Source organism: Oncorhynchus mykiss, chromosome 10 (assembly GCF_057628025.1).
Source record: "Oncorhynchus mykiss isolate SJ-2025 chromosome 10, ASM5762802v1, whole genome shotgun sequence".
NCBI classification, from domain to species: Eukaryota; Metazoa; Chordata; class Actinopteri; order Salmoniformes; family Salmonidae; genus Oncorhynchus; species Oncorhynchus mykiss.
The window spans coordinates 3,258,523-3,274,521 of NC_143031.1; the positions used below are offsets into that span (position 1 = coordinate 3,258,523).

Sequence of the window (15,999 nt, forward strand, 5' to 3'; positions counted from 1 at the left end):
AGTTATCATGAAATCCATACTGGTACCATTTGTATATAGCCAAGTTATCATGAAATCCATACTGGTACCATTTGTATATAGCCAAGTTATCATGAAATCCATACTGGTACCATTTGTATATAGCCAAGTTATCATGAAATCCATACTGGTACCATTTGTATATAGCCAAGTTATCATGAAATCCATACTGGTACCATTTGTATATAGCCAAGTTATCATGAAATCCATACTGGTACCATTTGTATATAGCCAAGTTATCATGAAATCCATACTGGTACCATTTGTATATAGCCAAGTTATCATTGATTTGATAACACAAAAGCAAACCCATACAAACACAACCCAAATGCATGTTTATGAAATGCTTATTGTGTATTCTGTTGAAGCTCAAGTCAACTACAAAATCCACAATACAATGCTCTCTCTATAGGCTGGCCTAGCTAGCTAGCAAACATAGCTACACACAATAATACCAAAGACAAAATCGGCATATAACGTAGATATATTTTAACTGTAAAATCGCCTAAACAAACTGCACGATCAATTTAGAAGTCTACGATCTCATCCTGTTCAATCTGCAGATCGATGTGAGGCATCACAGAGTGAACTGTAACATTCACAACGGCAGAGATACTTTATGAGGAGCTGGGAAACGTTGCCCATTGCTATGTCAATATGCAGCACGGTGCATTCTGGGTGATTCTGGGACAAGGAGTGAATGGGAGGCTATTGGGTACCAGCTCAAAAACACAACACTAGCACGAATTTCGTCGACAAGAAGTACAACATTATATATATTTTCCCGAGATGTGATATAATTAACTTGCTATATGTAATGTAATATCGTATAGCTTTGGAATCGTGAGATTAGATACTTTTGAGGAAAATAGGCACGTTTCTCGAAATATATACACTGACTTTGACAAGGGATTCCATGACAATTAGTTAAGCAACCGCTTGACGCAGCATGACAACGTGAACACGATTGGTTGACAGTCTGCTGGGCGTGGCTATACGTTGAATTCCGATCTCCTTTCAATAATATCTCTGCCAACGACAACATGAAATGCACCCTGGACTAAACAGACACATAGGATAAATGTGCTTGACTCTCTATTAAATTACACATTTCTCAAGGTAAGAATGGCTCATTTGAGAGAAGACATTCTCCCGAGTTATGACATCAGCCAGTGTTGAAATCTGACATGTACGATAGGTTAATGATACAAAAGTTATATTCCTATGAACTTCCAGTGTAGTGAGAGACTTTTTCACAGTGCTACGTCATACTGGACGGATGTGTGCCTGCTTGAACGCCAATAACTCAGATACACAACGACAACATGAAATGATCCAGGGAATCGATAGAACATCACTTAAGAGTTGGACAAAAACGATATAACATTCATTATGGGTGAGCCTTTCCTTTTACAAAGCCAGGCACAGAACACAACAGAAGCATAAAGACAAACGTTAGTGGGAGAAAAAAAAAAAACGTTAAAAAAAAATATCTTTCTCACCGAGAGAAGTTCTGAGCACAACTAAACAACACCTTATACCACCATCTAATTTTGTTGGCACGCCCTGGGGGTGCGGTGTCTGCATTCACTAGGAGTGACGTGGTTCACTATGAGAACACGAAAACACAGCATGTCGAAACTTCCTGATTCTACCAGGAAAATGAAAATGTGCTCGTTTGATTCTACCAGGGAAATGAAAATGGGCTCGTTCTAGCTTTGTGGATTGGATGATTATGATCAACACGTATCGTTGCTAATATGATAATGACTACATGTTGTTGCAGAGCCAGGGTGAAATCCCTTTTAACTCAGCAACATTTGTAGGTTTTCGAGCATGAACGGCTTGTTTAAGGTCCTGCCACAACATCTCAATTGGAATAGAGGTCCTGGATGGCAGGAAGCTTGGCCCCCGGTGATGCACTGGGCCGCTCATAGGTGTTCCTTTTGTTAGATATGTTAGGGCGGTATGACAATTAGACTGGGTCTAGGGTTTCTAGGATAATGGTGTTGATGTGAGCCATGACCAGCCTTTCAGCTTCCCTTTGTAGTCTGTAATGGTTTTCAAGGCGTCGGAGCTGGAGCAGTACGATTCGATCTTAGACCTGTATTGACACTTTGCCTGTTTGTTGGTTCACCGGAGGACATAGCAGGATTTCTTATAAGCTTCAGGGTTAGAGTCCCACTCTTTGAAAGTGGCAGCTCTACCCTTTAATTCAGTGCGAATGTTGCCTGTAATCCATAGATTCTGGTTGGGGCATGTCCTTCTGTTGGCACATTATGAAGACAAACCTTCATCTGCTTCTGTTGGCACATTATTTATTTATTTTATTTTATTTATCCAGGTAGGCCAGTTGAGAACAAGTGTGCATCCCAAAAAACGACACACTATTCCCGTAGGGCTCTGGTCAAAAGAAGTGCACTATGTAGGGAATAGTGTACCATTTAGGACGAAGCCAGAGTCTCAGGTGAGAAAAAGTGTTTAAATAAAACCTTGGATGCTGTCAGCGTGTTTGTCCTGTTTGAAGCATCCGGAACGAATTGCCCCTTTGGGATGAATAAAGTTGAGAACAAGTTCTCATTTACAATTGCGACCTGGCCAAGATAAAGCAAAGCAGTTCGACACATACAACAGAGTTACACATGGAGTAAAACAAACATACAGTCAATAATACAGTATAAACAAGTCTATATACGATGTGAGCAAATGAGGTGAGATAAGGGAGGTAAAGGCAAAAAGGCCATGGTGGCAAAGTAAATACAATATAGCAAGTAAAACACTGGAATGGTAGATTTGCAATGGGAGAATGTGCAAAGTAGAAATAAAAATAATGGGGTGCAAAGGAGCAAAATAAATTAATTAATTAAATACAGTAGGGAAAGAGGTAGTTGTTTGGGCTAAATTATAGGTGGGCTATGTACAGGTGCAGTAATCTGTGAGCTGCTCTGACAGTTGGTGCTTAAAGCTAGTGAGGGAGATAAGTGTTTCCAGTTTCAGAGATTTTTGTAGTTCGTTCCAGTCATTGGCAGCAGAGAACTGGAAGGAGAGGCGGCCAAATAAATAATTGGTTTTGGGGGTGACTAGAGAGATATACCTGCTGGAGCGTGTGCTACAGGTGGGAGATGCAATGGTGACCAGCGAGCTGAGATAAGGGGGGACTTTACCTAGCAGGGTCTTGTAGATGACATGGAGCCAGTGGGTTTGGCGACGAGTATGAAGCGAGGGCCAGCAAACGAGCGCGTACAGGTCGCAATGGTGGGTAGTATATGGGGCTTTGGTGACAAAACGGATTGCACTGTGATAGACTGCATCCAATTTGTTGAGTAGGGTATTGGAGGCTATTTTGTAAATGACATCGCCAAAGTCGAGGATTGGTAGGATGGTCAGTTTTACAAGGGTATGTTTGGCAGCATGAGTGAAGGATGCTTTGTTGCGAAATAGGAAGCCAATTCTAGATTTAACTTTGGATTGGAGATGTTTGATATGGGTCTGGAAGGAGAGTTTACAGTCTAACCAGACACCTAAGTATTTGTAGTTGTCCACGTATTCTAAGTCAGAGCCGTCCAGAGTAGTAATGTTGGACAGGCGGGTAGGTACAGGTAGCGATCGGTTGAAGAGCATGCATTTAGTTTTACTTGTATTTAAGAGCAATTGGAGGCCACGGAAGGAGAGTTGTATGGCATTGAAGCTTGCCTGGAGGGTTGTTAACACAGTGTCCAAAGAAGGGCCGGAAGTATACAGAATGGTGTCGTCTGCGTAGAGGTGGATCAGAGACTAACCAGCAGCAAGAGCGACCTCATTGATGTATACAGAGAAGAGAGTCGGTCCAAGAATTGAACCCTGTGGCACCCCCATAGAGACTGCCAGAGGTCCGGAGAGCAGACCCTCCGATTTGACACACTGAACTCTATCAGAGAAGTAGTTGGTGAACCAGGCGAGGCAATCATTTGAGAAACCAAGGCTGTCGAGTCTGCCGATGAGGATGTGGTGATTGACAGAGTCGAAAGCCTTGGCCAGATCAATGAATACGGCTGCACAGTAATGTTTCTTATCGATGGCGGTTAAGATATAATTTAGGACCTTGAGCGTGGCTGAGGTGCACTCATGACCAGCTCTGAAACCAGATTGCATAGCAGAGAAGGTACGGTGAGATTCGAAATGGTCGGTAATCTGTTTGTTGACTTGGCTTTCGAAGACCATAGAAAGGCATGGTAGGATAGATATAGGTCTGTAGCAGTTTGGGTCAAGAGTGTCACCCCCTTTGAAGAGGGGGATGACCGCAGCTGCTTTCCAATCTTTGGGAATCTCAGACGACACAAAAGAGAGTTTGAACAGGCTAGTAATAGGGGTGGCAACAATTTTGGCAGATAATTTTAGAAAGAAAGGGTCCAGATTGTCTAGCCCGGCTGATTTGTAGGGGTCCAGATTTTGCAGCTCATTCAGAACATCAGCTGAGCAGATTTGGGAGAAGGAGAAATGGGGAAGGCTTGGGCGAGTTGTTGTGGGGGGTGCAGTGCTGTTGATTATTATCATCTGCTTCTGTTGGCACATTATGAAGACAAGTTATTCAGAAACTATTCAAATGCCTTTATTTTTTCCACATTTTGTTGTGTTACAAATTGGGATTAAAATGGGTTTAGTTTAGTCATTTTTTGTCAACGATCGACACAATGCTGTGTAATTTCAAAGTGGAAGAAAAATTCTAACATTTGTATAATAAAAAGTAATGAAAAGTAAAACTTGATTAGATACATCTCACAGCGATGATTTTTTCTCAGTATGTCTCTAAGAGCTTTGCACATTATTATTTTTAAAATCCTTCAAGCTCTATCAAATTGGTTGTTGATCATTGCTAGACAGGTATGTTCAAGTCTTGCCATAGAATTTAAAGCAGATTTAAGTCTGAACTGTAACTAGGCAACTCAGGAACATTCAATGTTGTCTTGGTAAGCAACTCCAGTGTCTATTTAGCCTTGCGTTTAAGGTTATTTTTATTTAACTAGGCAAGTCAGTTAAGAACAAATTCTTATTTTCAATAACAGCCTAGTGGGTTAACTGCCTGTTCAGGGGCAGAATGACAGATTTGTACCTTGTCAGCTCAGGGGTTTGAACTTGCAAACTTCCAGTTACTAGTCCATCGCTCTAACCACTAGGCTACCCTGTCACCCCAGCTGAAAGGTGTATTCATCTCAGTGTCTGGTGGAAAGCAGACTGAACCAGTTTTTTCTCAGATTTTGCAAGTGCATAGCTCCGAATCCCTTCCTTTTTATCCTAGTCCTAGGCCTGCAAAATATAATGTAGGCATCACCATGCTTGTGTTGGATTTATATTTTTATATATATATATATATATATACTCAATATATATATATATATATTTTTTTTATCTTTATATTCATTTCTTTTGTTACATTTTTTTGCAGTTTCACTTCTCCCTCTGTCATTTAGGTTAGTAATTGTAGTAACTATAATGTTGTTGATCCATCCTCAGTTTTCTCCTATCACAGCCATTAAACTCTGCAACTGTTTTAGAGTCATCATTGGCCTCATGGTGAAATCCCTGATTGATTTCCTTCCTCTCTGGCAACTGAGTTAGGAAGGACGCTTGTATCTTTGTCGTGACTGGGTGTATTGGTACACCATCCAATTTGTAATGAATAACTTCACCATGCTCAAAGGGATATTCAATGTCTGCTTTTTGATTTTCACTCATCTACCAATAGGTGCCCTTCTCTGCGAGTTATTGGAAAATCTCCCTGGTGTTTGTGGTTGAATCTGTGTTTGAAATTCACTGCTCGACTGAGTGACCTTACAGATAATTGTATGTGTTTTCTCATGTTTTATCATTGGAATGTAATACAAATCTAGGAGACGGTGTGCTTTAGGACCACGCGGACACCTCCGAGCGGTCGAGTCGACAGCTTGGAGTGTTTTTCCGACCCAAATAAAAAAAAATACAAGCAAATTTGACAAAATTATAATTATGTCCCCCTTACCTCTAAACCCAAAGTTGCGCCCCTGGGTACAGAGATGAGGTAGTCATTAAAAATTCACGTTAACCATTATTTTTGTACACAAAAAAAGTGTGATTTGTTTAACACATTTGTACTCCTGAACTTGTTTAGTTGACTTAGTCTTGCCATAACAAAGGGGTTGAATACTTTTTGACCTCAAGCTCAGCTTTTCATTTTTTTTTAAATGAATTTGTAACAACAACAAAAAATCTAAAAACCAGAATTCCACTTTGACATTATGGGGCATTAAACCAGAGACACAAACATCTCCATTTAATCCATGTTAAATTCAGACTGTAACACAACAAAACATTTTAAAGGTTCAGGTGAATACATTCTGACTACAACCTGGAGTCAGACTAGAGGTGGACACAATCACATATGGATTGTATCAATGATAAGTAGGCATTTACATTGGGTAAGAGGTCAGTTATGTGACAGGTGTGTTTTACCAGAACTCACTAGTGTTATTGCCCATGTAGTGGTTGAATCACAAATGGCATCCTATTCCCTACAATAGTCTACTATGTCGACCAGAGCCCTGAGGACCCTGGGAAAAACTAGTGCAATTTGGGAGGCACCACTATCTGTTTGTAAATCATCTACCTGGGCTATAGCAGGACGTCTATACTATCAGGTGGACTTTGAACCCTGAAACGTTCAAAGTATTGCCAGCCTTTATTTTGCAGTTTGCAGTCCCCTGCAGAGCGTTGTTAGTGCTGCATGGACTCTATAGCACCGGTAAGCCAACTCTTATTGCATATTCTTATTCACCTACACTCAAGTAGTTTGTTGTTATGTAATAGTGTAGACAATACTAACTTATTGACACAAGTATATAACATAATGACTTTTGTCCTCTTTTTCCTCTGTGTAGACACAATGTATTCCCGCTCTCCTTGGGGAGACCTCTCGTTACTAAGTCTGGTGTCATTTCTCCTTCTCCTTCCTGCACCGTCCTGCCATGGAGGAAAAGTCCTGGTCTTTCCTGTCGATGGAAGCCACTGGGTCAACATGAAGGTGCTCAATGTTGTGCCTAGCGTTCTGTTAAAGATGGGGTTTTAAGCCTTGAGACAATTGAGACATGGATTGTGTCTGTGTGCCATTCAGAGGGTGAAAGTGTAATACAAAATATTGAAGTGCCCTTGAACAGGGTATGGTAGTAGGTGCCAGGCGCACATGTTTCAGTGTGTCAAGAACTGCAACTTACTGTTAACTTAGTTACGTTTGACCAAATCCCTCCAGGTACATAGGTTTATATTATATATATTTTAATATATATATTATATATATATTTATATTATTTATTTATTATTATTATTATTATATATGAGCAGTCCTGTATGTACTCGCCGGGGGAGGAAACTTTCTGGGCAGTCAGTCATCTACGTCAGTGGCCTGCTTGGAAAAAATGAAAATAATGATATATATATATATACACTCACATACAGTACCAGTCAAAAGATTGGACACACCTACTCATTCAAGGGTCATTCTTTATTTTTTACTATTTTCTACATTGTAGAATAATTAGTGCAGACATCAAAACTATGAAATAACTCATATGGAATCATGTAGTAACCAGAAAAGTGTTAAATAAATCAAAATAGATTTTAGATTCTTCAAAGTAGCTACACGTTGCCTTCATAACAGCTTTGCACGCTGTTGGCATATGAAATATATTTGGATTTGTTTAACACTTTTTTGGTTACTATGTTACCTTGCATCTTGCTACAAATATCAAGTTATGTTAATGTTTTTCTGTCAAAATACTTTGTGAGTCAAATCAATCCGTTTTTATTTGCACACAGTATATCATAAAATCCAAACAAAATGTGTAACTAGTACTGAAGTAGTTTTCTGACCGGATACTTTTTTTACTTTTACTTGAGTAAATTACAACCTAAGTTTAAGTACTTTTACTTAAATACGGATTTTCAGTACTATAGAAACCTCTGCTATTGGTCATTTACCGTTATGGTGTTCTGCACAAGTTTTGTGATTTCAAATGAATGATTTCAACTATATTAATCAGGCCACACCTCACCACAACCACCAAAGTGGGTTATGGCCCTCCAGAACCGGAATTGAAGAACCCTGCATCTCAATGAGACTACTGTGTGTACTGTGCTAACATATGGAATTGTTTTAAGATGGTCATACTGTGGATCATTTAGCTAATTGATGTTGAATTATAGGACCCTTTAGGTATAAAAAATATATATATTGAAAAAAGATTTGATAAAATATTGAATTTGGTCTTACTACTTTACTACTTACTACTATAGCCTATAGCATTGAATAACTTTGGCAAAATGACAGAAAAAATAAGAGGTTTTGAAGTCATATCTTATTTGAGGTTTTTTTTCGACACATATTTAATCCATTCTTTTTGATTTTTGATAGAAATTACCTTCATACTTCCATTCGCTTGTATGGGTCAGACGAGTCCCGTGACACTTGTAGAACAAAACAGAGAACACAGATTTCCATATTTTTCATATTAATTTCTAGGTTGAGACGTTTTCGTGAGAAGACCGACTTCGGGATGTCTCTCATGGTCTGACAAACGCTGCTGTAAACGCTGCTGTAGTTCGGCCAACTTCCACCGCAGATGTGGAAGACTGACTTCGGGATGTCTCTCATGGTCTGACAAACGCTGCTGTAAACGCTGCTGTAGCTCGGCCAACTTCCACCGCAGATGTGGAAGGCTGACCTAGGCAGATGCAGTGGATTGAGATCAGCTCACGATATCTCCAGCTTAAACTGACAGATTTCGATGCAAAAGTTTTATGTTTCTTAGATTAAGGCCTTTTTAAAGGATTAATACCTTTTAAAACGGCACATTGTTGACAGCTCTCCACAACAACACATCCCTTTGTGAGCTTACTAACGTCACCAATGTGTAGGTACTGATCGAGGAGCTCCATGCCAGAGGCCACACCATCACAGTGGTCAGACCATCTACCAGCTGGTACATCACAGAGAAGTCACCTCTATACACCTCTATCACCATCAAGGAGAAAGATAACTTATACAGCTACATCGAAACCTTCCTACAGAATCAACTGAAGGTATGTCTTCATAGTGTGCCTACAGAAGCACATTAATGTATGTCTTTGCAACGTGCCTACAGACGAACCTGAAGGTATGTCTTCATAGTGTGCCTACAGAAGAACCTGAAGGTATGTCTTTGCAACGTGCCTACAGAAGAACCTGAAGGTATGTCTTCATAACGTGCCTTCAGAAGCACATGAAGGTATGTCTTCATAACATGCCTACAGAAGAACCTGAAGGTATGTCTTCATAACGTGCCTACAGAAGAACCTGAAGGTATGTCTTCATAACGTGCCTTCAGAAGCACATGAAGGTTTGATGTATCTTTATGACTGGTTGATTGGTTGATCCATCTATCCAGCCAACAAACCGGCCAATCAACCATCCAGCCAGACATCCATTTATTTTGTCAAACAGGCATTCAATCTCTGTTTAATGTCTTAATTCAGGCTCAGAGAGAGGGGATATCTTTGCTGAAGTTCTTCCAACTAACCAAGGAGTTTCTCAGTATGATAGAAGAAGCCCACATCCTGGGCTGTGAGATGCTGGCTCGCATATTCGACGACAAGGAGCTGATGAAGAGTCTCCAGGACGCTCAGTATGACATGATGCTCACCGACCCTAACCTGGCTGGAGGGCTGCTGATGGCCCACTACCTCAAACTGCCTGTGGTACTCAACGCCCGTTGGATCACCAGCGGGGAAGGCCATTTTGCCATCGCCCCCTCTCCCTTGTCCTACATCCCGGTCACAGGGTCTGGATTCACTGACAAGATGACCTTCGTCCAACGGGTCCAAAACATGCTGCACTACAGCATCATCGTGTATCAGCAGAGGTTCGTAGTTGGGCCGATTTATGACGCAATTTGCGCCAAGTACTTCGAAGGGGGCTGTGACATCATCTCCTTGATCCAGGAAGCTGACATCTGGCTGATGAGGTCTGACTTTGTGTTTGACTTCCCCCGTCCCACCATGCCCAACGTCATCTACATGGGGGGGTTCCAGTGCAAGCCGGCCCAGCCCCTGCCTCCAGACCTGGAGGAGTTTGTCCAGAGTGCCGGGGAGCATGGGGTGATCGTCATGTCTCTGGGGACTCTTGTCAATGCACTTCCTGTTGATATCACAGACCAGATCGCCAGTGTGTTCGCCAAGCTGCCTCAGAAGGTATCCTGATTGTTTTTCATTATTAGCTTTTATATGTAAAAATCTCTGCAATGCAAGTGATGTAAAGTGATGTAAACGAGAAGTTATTTAAAGAGAAATTCATATCTTCTTCTTCTATCTAAGGTAATCTGGAGGCACCGGGGCAAGATTCCCTCCACTCTGGGCAACAACACTCTTCTGGTGGACTGGATGCCCCAGAAAGACCTCCTGGGTCACCCCCAGACCAGAGCCTTTGTGGCCCACGGAGGAACCAACGGGGTCCAGGAGGCCATCTACCACGGCACCCCAGTGCTGGGGATACCCCTGTTCTTCGACCAGTATGACAATCTTCTGCGTCTGCAGGAGAGAGGCGCTGCCAAGATCCTGGAGCTGGCCATGTTCAACAGACCCAATTTCCAGCAGGCTCTGAACCAGGTGCTCACCCACGCCCCCTACAGGGAGAACATGCAGAGGCTGTCCCGCCTGCACAGGGACCAGCCCATCAAGCCCATGGACAAGGCCCTCTTCTGGTTGGAGTTTGTGATGCGACACAAGGGGGCGTCTCACCTCCGTACGTCGGCCAACAGGATGCCCTGGTACTCTTACCACTCTGTGGACGTGCTGCTACTGCTGCTGGCTGCTGGGGGAGGAGTCTTGCTCTTTACTGGGCTCCTGATCAGGATCCTCTGGAGAACCTGCCGGAAGAACAGGAACAAAATCAAACCACACTGACACCAGTTGTAGAATCGCATTACTGGAAACCAAGACTGTTCTCAGGGCAGACCTGGATATAGCTAGATATATTGCGTACGGGACAGTTCTACCATTTTCCTTAATGTAGTTCTCCTTACACCCACAGTGCCTTCAGAAAGTATTCACATCCCTTGACTTGTTCAACATGTTGATGTGTTACAGCCTGAATTTAAAATTGATTTTAAAAAATGTTTAAGCTGACATGTTTTTAGTCAATAAGTTTTCAACCACTTTGTTATGGCAAGCCTAAATATGTTAATGAGTAAAAATGTGCTTAACCAAGTCACATAAGTTGAATGGACTCACTCACATGATTTTTTATGACTACCTTATCTCTGTAACCCACACATACAATCTGTTATGTCCCTCAGTCGAGCAGTGAATTTCAAACACAGATTCAACCACAAAGACCAGGGAGATTTTCCAATGCCTTGCAAAGAAGGGCACCTATTGGTAGATGGTTAAAAATAAATAAGACATTGAATATCAATTTGAGCCTGGTGAAGTTATTAATTAGTTATTAATTACACTATGGATGGTGTATGAGATGGATGGAGATGAATCCAAGATGGCGTAGCAGTCAGACGTCCTTGTCGTCTTGTCTCGTCCCTTTTTCTTTGCGTTCTTTTTAATATTTGTCCTAAACCTCAACTTCAAAATACTCTCCTGCAACCCGCCTCACTGGTGTGGCTCTGTTTATTTTTATTTTTGATTTGTTTTGTTTTTTCCCTAAAGTATTTCTGTTTACCTCCAAACTGGAATACCTCAACTGAAGCTAGCTAGCTAACTAGCTATCAGTCAGCTAACCACTGCTAGCGGTCATCAGCTAACCTTTAGCTCGGAAAGCTCTCGCCAGTTTGTACAACGCGTTTCAAACCAGAGCATACCGGACCTATTTTTCTCTCCATATCCCCGCATTCCTACCACAAACTCTGAACCTTTTCATCTGGATCATCACAGCTAGTTAACCGCAACCCGGATTAACTACTCCTGGCTAACGTTTCTGTCCCGGAGCTAGCACCAACTAGCCTGGGGCTAGCCCATGCTAGAACCATCTCCCGGCTCACTCCTGGGCTACAATATCCGGACCCCTTCTATTGCCGGTTCGGGGCACGGAACCCCGCCGATCCTCTACGACTGGAATACCGACGACATCTACCCGAGGATTCCAACAGGCCCCTCAGGTGCGACGCCCGCTGAAGGCCCATTCTGCTAACCTGCTAGGCCTGCTAGCTACCTAGAGCTACTTGGAACCCTACTAATTCCACGACTGGTCTATCGACGTCACCGCACGAAGAAGCAAAAACAAACTTACCCCCATTGCGACGTCCCCCAAAGGCTAACTTGCTCGCCCCGGGTCTACTAACTGCTAGCTCGCCTGCCCCGGTCTGCTAACTGCTAGCCCCTGCTAACTACTTGCTTGCTAACCCGGTCTGCTAACTGCTAGCTTGCCAGCCCCGGTCTGCTAACTGCTAGCTTGTTTAGCCCCGGCCTACTAACTGTTAGCATGTTAGCATCGGCCTGCTAACTGTCTGAAACGCCGTGTTCCCAGTCAGCCCAACCACTCACTGGACCCATATGTTCACTTGGCTACGGATGCCTCTCTCTAATATCAATATGACTCGTCCATTACTGTCCTGGTTAGTGATTACTGTCTTATTTCACTGTAGAGCCTCTAGCCCTGCTCAATATGCCTTAACCAACCATGTTGTTCCACCTCCTACATATGCGATGACATCACCTGGTTTAAACGTCTCTACAGACTATATCTCTCTCATCATTACTCAATGCCTAGGTTTACCTCCAATGTACTCACATCCTACCTTACCTTTGTCTGTACACTATGCCTTGAATCTATGTTATTGTGCCCAGAAACCTGCTCCTTTTACTCTCTGTTCCGAACGTGCTAGATGGCCAGTTCGTATAGTATTTAGCCATACCCTTATCCTACTCTTCCTATGTTCCTCTGGTGATGTAGAGGGTAACCCAGGCCTTGTAGTCCACAGCATCACTCCCATTCCCCAGGTGCTCTCATTTGTTGACTTCTGTAACCGTAAAAGCCTTGGTTTCATGCATGTTAACATTAGAAGCCTACTCCCTGAGTTTGTTTTACTCACTGCTTTAGCACACTCTGCCAACCCAGATGTCTTAGCCGTGTCTGAATCCTGGCTTAGGAAAACCACCAAAAACCTTAATCTCCATCGCTAACTATAACATTTTCCGTCAAGATAGAACTGTCAAAGGGAGCTGTGTTGCAATCTACTGCAAAGATAGCCTGCAGAGTTCTGCATTACTATCCAAGTCTGTACCCAAACAATACAAAGCTTCTACTTCTAAAAATTCACCTTTCCAGAAACAAGTCTCTCACTGTTGCCGCTTGCTATAGACCTCCCTCTGCCCCCAGCTGTGCCCTCAATACCATATGTGAATTTATCCCCCCCCCCCCATCTATCTTCTGAGCTCGTGCTACTAGGTGACCTAAACTGGGACATGCTTAACACCCCGGCCATCCTACAACCCAAGCTTGATGCACTCAATCGCACAGAAATGATCAATGAACCTACTAGGTACAACTCCAAATCCGTAAACACGGGCACCTTCATAGATGTCATCCTAACTAACTCGCCCTCCAAATACACCTCTGCTGTTTTCAATCAAGATCTCAGCGATCCCTGCCTCATTGCCTGCATCCGTAATGGGTCAGCGGTCAAACGGCCTCCACTCATCACTGTCAAACGCTCCCTAAAACACTTCTGCGAGCAGGCCTTTCTAATTGACCTGGCCGAGGTATCCTGGAATGACATTGACCTCATCCCGTCAGTAGATGATGCCTGGCTATTCTTTAAAAGTGCCTTCCTCACCATCTTAAATAAGCACGCCCCATTCAAAAAAAATTTAACTAGGAATATATATATATATATATCCTTGGTTCACTCCAGACCTGTCTGCCCTTGACCAGCACAAAAACATCCTGTGGCATTCTGCATTAGCATCGAATAGCCCCCGTGATATGCAACTTTTCAGGGAAGTTAGGAACGAATATACACAGGCAGTTAGGAAAGCTAAGGTTAGCTTTTTCAAACAGAAATGTGCATCCTGTAGAACCAACTCAAAAATGTTCTGGGACACTGTAAAGTCCATGGAGAATAAGAGCATCTCCTCCCAGTTGCCCACTGCTCTGAGGCTAGGAAACACTGTCACCACCGATAAATCCACAATAATTGAGAATTTTAATAAGCATTTCTCTACGGCTGGCCATGCTTTCCACCTGGCTACCCCGCAACCCGCCAAAGCCTCCCCCATTTCTCCTTCACCCAAATCCAGATAGATTTGGGTGAAAGAGCTGCAAAATCTGGAAACCTACAAATCAGCTGGGCTAGACAATCTGGACCCTCTCTTTCTAAAATTATCCGCCAAAATTGTTGCAACCCCTATTACTAGCCTAGTCAACCTCTCTTTTGTATCGTCTGAGATTCCTAAAGATTGGAAAGCTGCCGCGGTCATCACCCTCTTCAAAGCGGGTGACACTCTAGACCCAAACTGCTACAGACCTATATCTATCCTACCCTGTCTTTCTAAGTTCTTCAAAAGCCAAGTTTACAAACAGATTACCGACCATTTCGAATCTTACCGTACCTTCTCCGTTATGCAATCTGGTTTCAGAACTGGTCATGATTGCACCTCAGCCACGCTCAAGGTCCTAAACGACATCATAACCGCCATCGATAAAAGACATTACAGTGCAGCCGCATTCATCGTCCTGGCTAAGGCTTTCGACTCTGTCAATCACCACATTCTTATTGGCAGACTCGACAGCCTTGGTTTCTCAAATGATTGCCTCGCCTGGTTTACCGACTATTTCTCAGAAGGAGTTCAGTGTGTCAAATCGGAGGGCCTGTTGTCCGGACCTCTGGCAGTCTCTATGGGGGTGCCACAGGGTTCAATCCTCGAGCCGACTCTTTTCTCTGTATACATCAATTCTGTCGCTCTTGCTGCTGGTGATTCTCTGATCCACCTCTACGCAGACGACACCATTCTGTATATTTCTGGCCCTTCTTTGGACACTGTGTTAACTAACCTCCAGACGAGCTTCAGTGCCATACAACTCTCCTTCCGTGGCCTCCAACTGCTCTTAAATGCAAATAAAACTAAATGCATGCTCTTCAACCGATCGCGGCCTGCACCTGCCCGCCTGTCCAACATCACTACTCTGGACGGCTCTGGCTTTCAGTATGTGGACAACTACAAATACCTAGGTGTCTGGTCAGACTGTAAACTCTCCTTCCAGACTCACATTAACTCTCATCAACTAATCCAAAATTCATTTTAGAATCGGCTACCTATTTCTCAACAAAGCATCCTTCACTCATGCTGTTAAACATACCCTCGCCATCCTTTTTGTCACCAAGGCCAATATACTACCCACCACTGCGACCTGTATGCTCTCTTTTGCTGGCCCTCGTTTAAGGTCATCAAGAAGTCTTTGCTAAGTCTTTGCTAGGTGAAGCCCCACCTTATCTCAGCTCACTGGTCACCATAGCAGCACCCATCCGTAGCACGCGCTCCAGCAGGATTTTTTCACTGGCCATCCCCAAAGCCAACTCCTCCTTTGGCCACCTTTCCTTCCAGTTCTCTGCTGCCGATGACTGGAACGAATTGCAAAAATCACTGAAGCTGGAGACTTATATCTCCCTCACTAACTTTAAGTATCAGCTGTCAGAGCAGCTTACCGATCATTGCACCTGTACACAGCCAATCTGTAAATAGCCCACCCAACTACCTCATCCCCATATTGTTATTTATTTTTTTGCTCCTTTCCACCCCAGTATCTCTACTTGCACGTTCATCTTCTGCACATCTATCACTCCAGTGTTTAATTGCCAAATTGGCATCTTTTTCACCACTATGGCCTATTTATTGCCATACCTCCCTAATCTTACTACATTTTCACACACTGTATACAGTCATGCACAAAAGTTTTGAGAATGACACATATTAATTTTCACAGTCTGCTGA

At 42.9% G+C, this 15,999-nt stretch overlaps 1 protein-coding gene across 4 annotated transcripts; it reads left to right on the forward strand.

Moving 5' to 3' along the window:
• Positions 1 to 693: 693 nt before the first annotated feature.
• On the forward strand, positions 694 to 11,473 carry LOC110533254 (UDP-glucuronosyltransferase 2C1). Of its 4 annotated transcripts, none has more exons than XM_090188770.1 (6): positions 694 to 1,137; positions 6,552 to 6,772; positions 6,909 to 7,051; positions 8,941 to 9,105; positions 9,538 to 10,251; positions 10,375 to 11,473. In XM_090188770.1, exons 3-6 carry the CDS (start codon positions 6,914 to 6,916, stop codon positions 10,960 to 10,962), a joined length of 1,605 nt encoding a protein of 534 aa, XP_090044896.1. In that variant the 5' UTR covers positions 694 to 1,137; positions 6,552 to 6,772; positions 6,909 to 6,913; the 3' UTR covers positions 10,963 to 11,473. The 4 variants fall into 4 exon arrangements, with proteins under 4 accessions (XP_090044896.1, XP_021473012.3, XP_090044897.1 ...); XM_021617336.3 differs by having other exon boundaries at positions 1,032 to 1,137; positions 6,721 to 6,772; XM_021617337.3 differs by lacking the exon at positions 6,552 to 6,772 and having other exon boundaries at positions 705 to 1,137.
• The last annotated feature ends 4,526 nt before the right edge of the window (positions 11,474 to 15,999 follow it).

Bases quoted from the DNA above. Each gene is read 5' to 3' on its own strand.
- LOC110533254 (XM_090188770.1), top strand. From the start codon at position 6,914: ATGTATTCCCGCTCTCCTTGGGGAGACCTCTCGTTACTAAGTCTGGTG. The intron at 7,052-8,940 runs GTGCTCAATGTT...ACCAATGTGTAG, and splicing joins GCCACTGGGTCAACATGAAG to GTACTGATCGAGGAGCTCCA. The intron at 10,252-10,374 runs GTATCCTGATTG...CTTCTATCTAAG, and splicing joins TCGCCAAGCTGCCTCAGAAG to GTAATCTGGAGGCACCGGGG.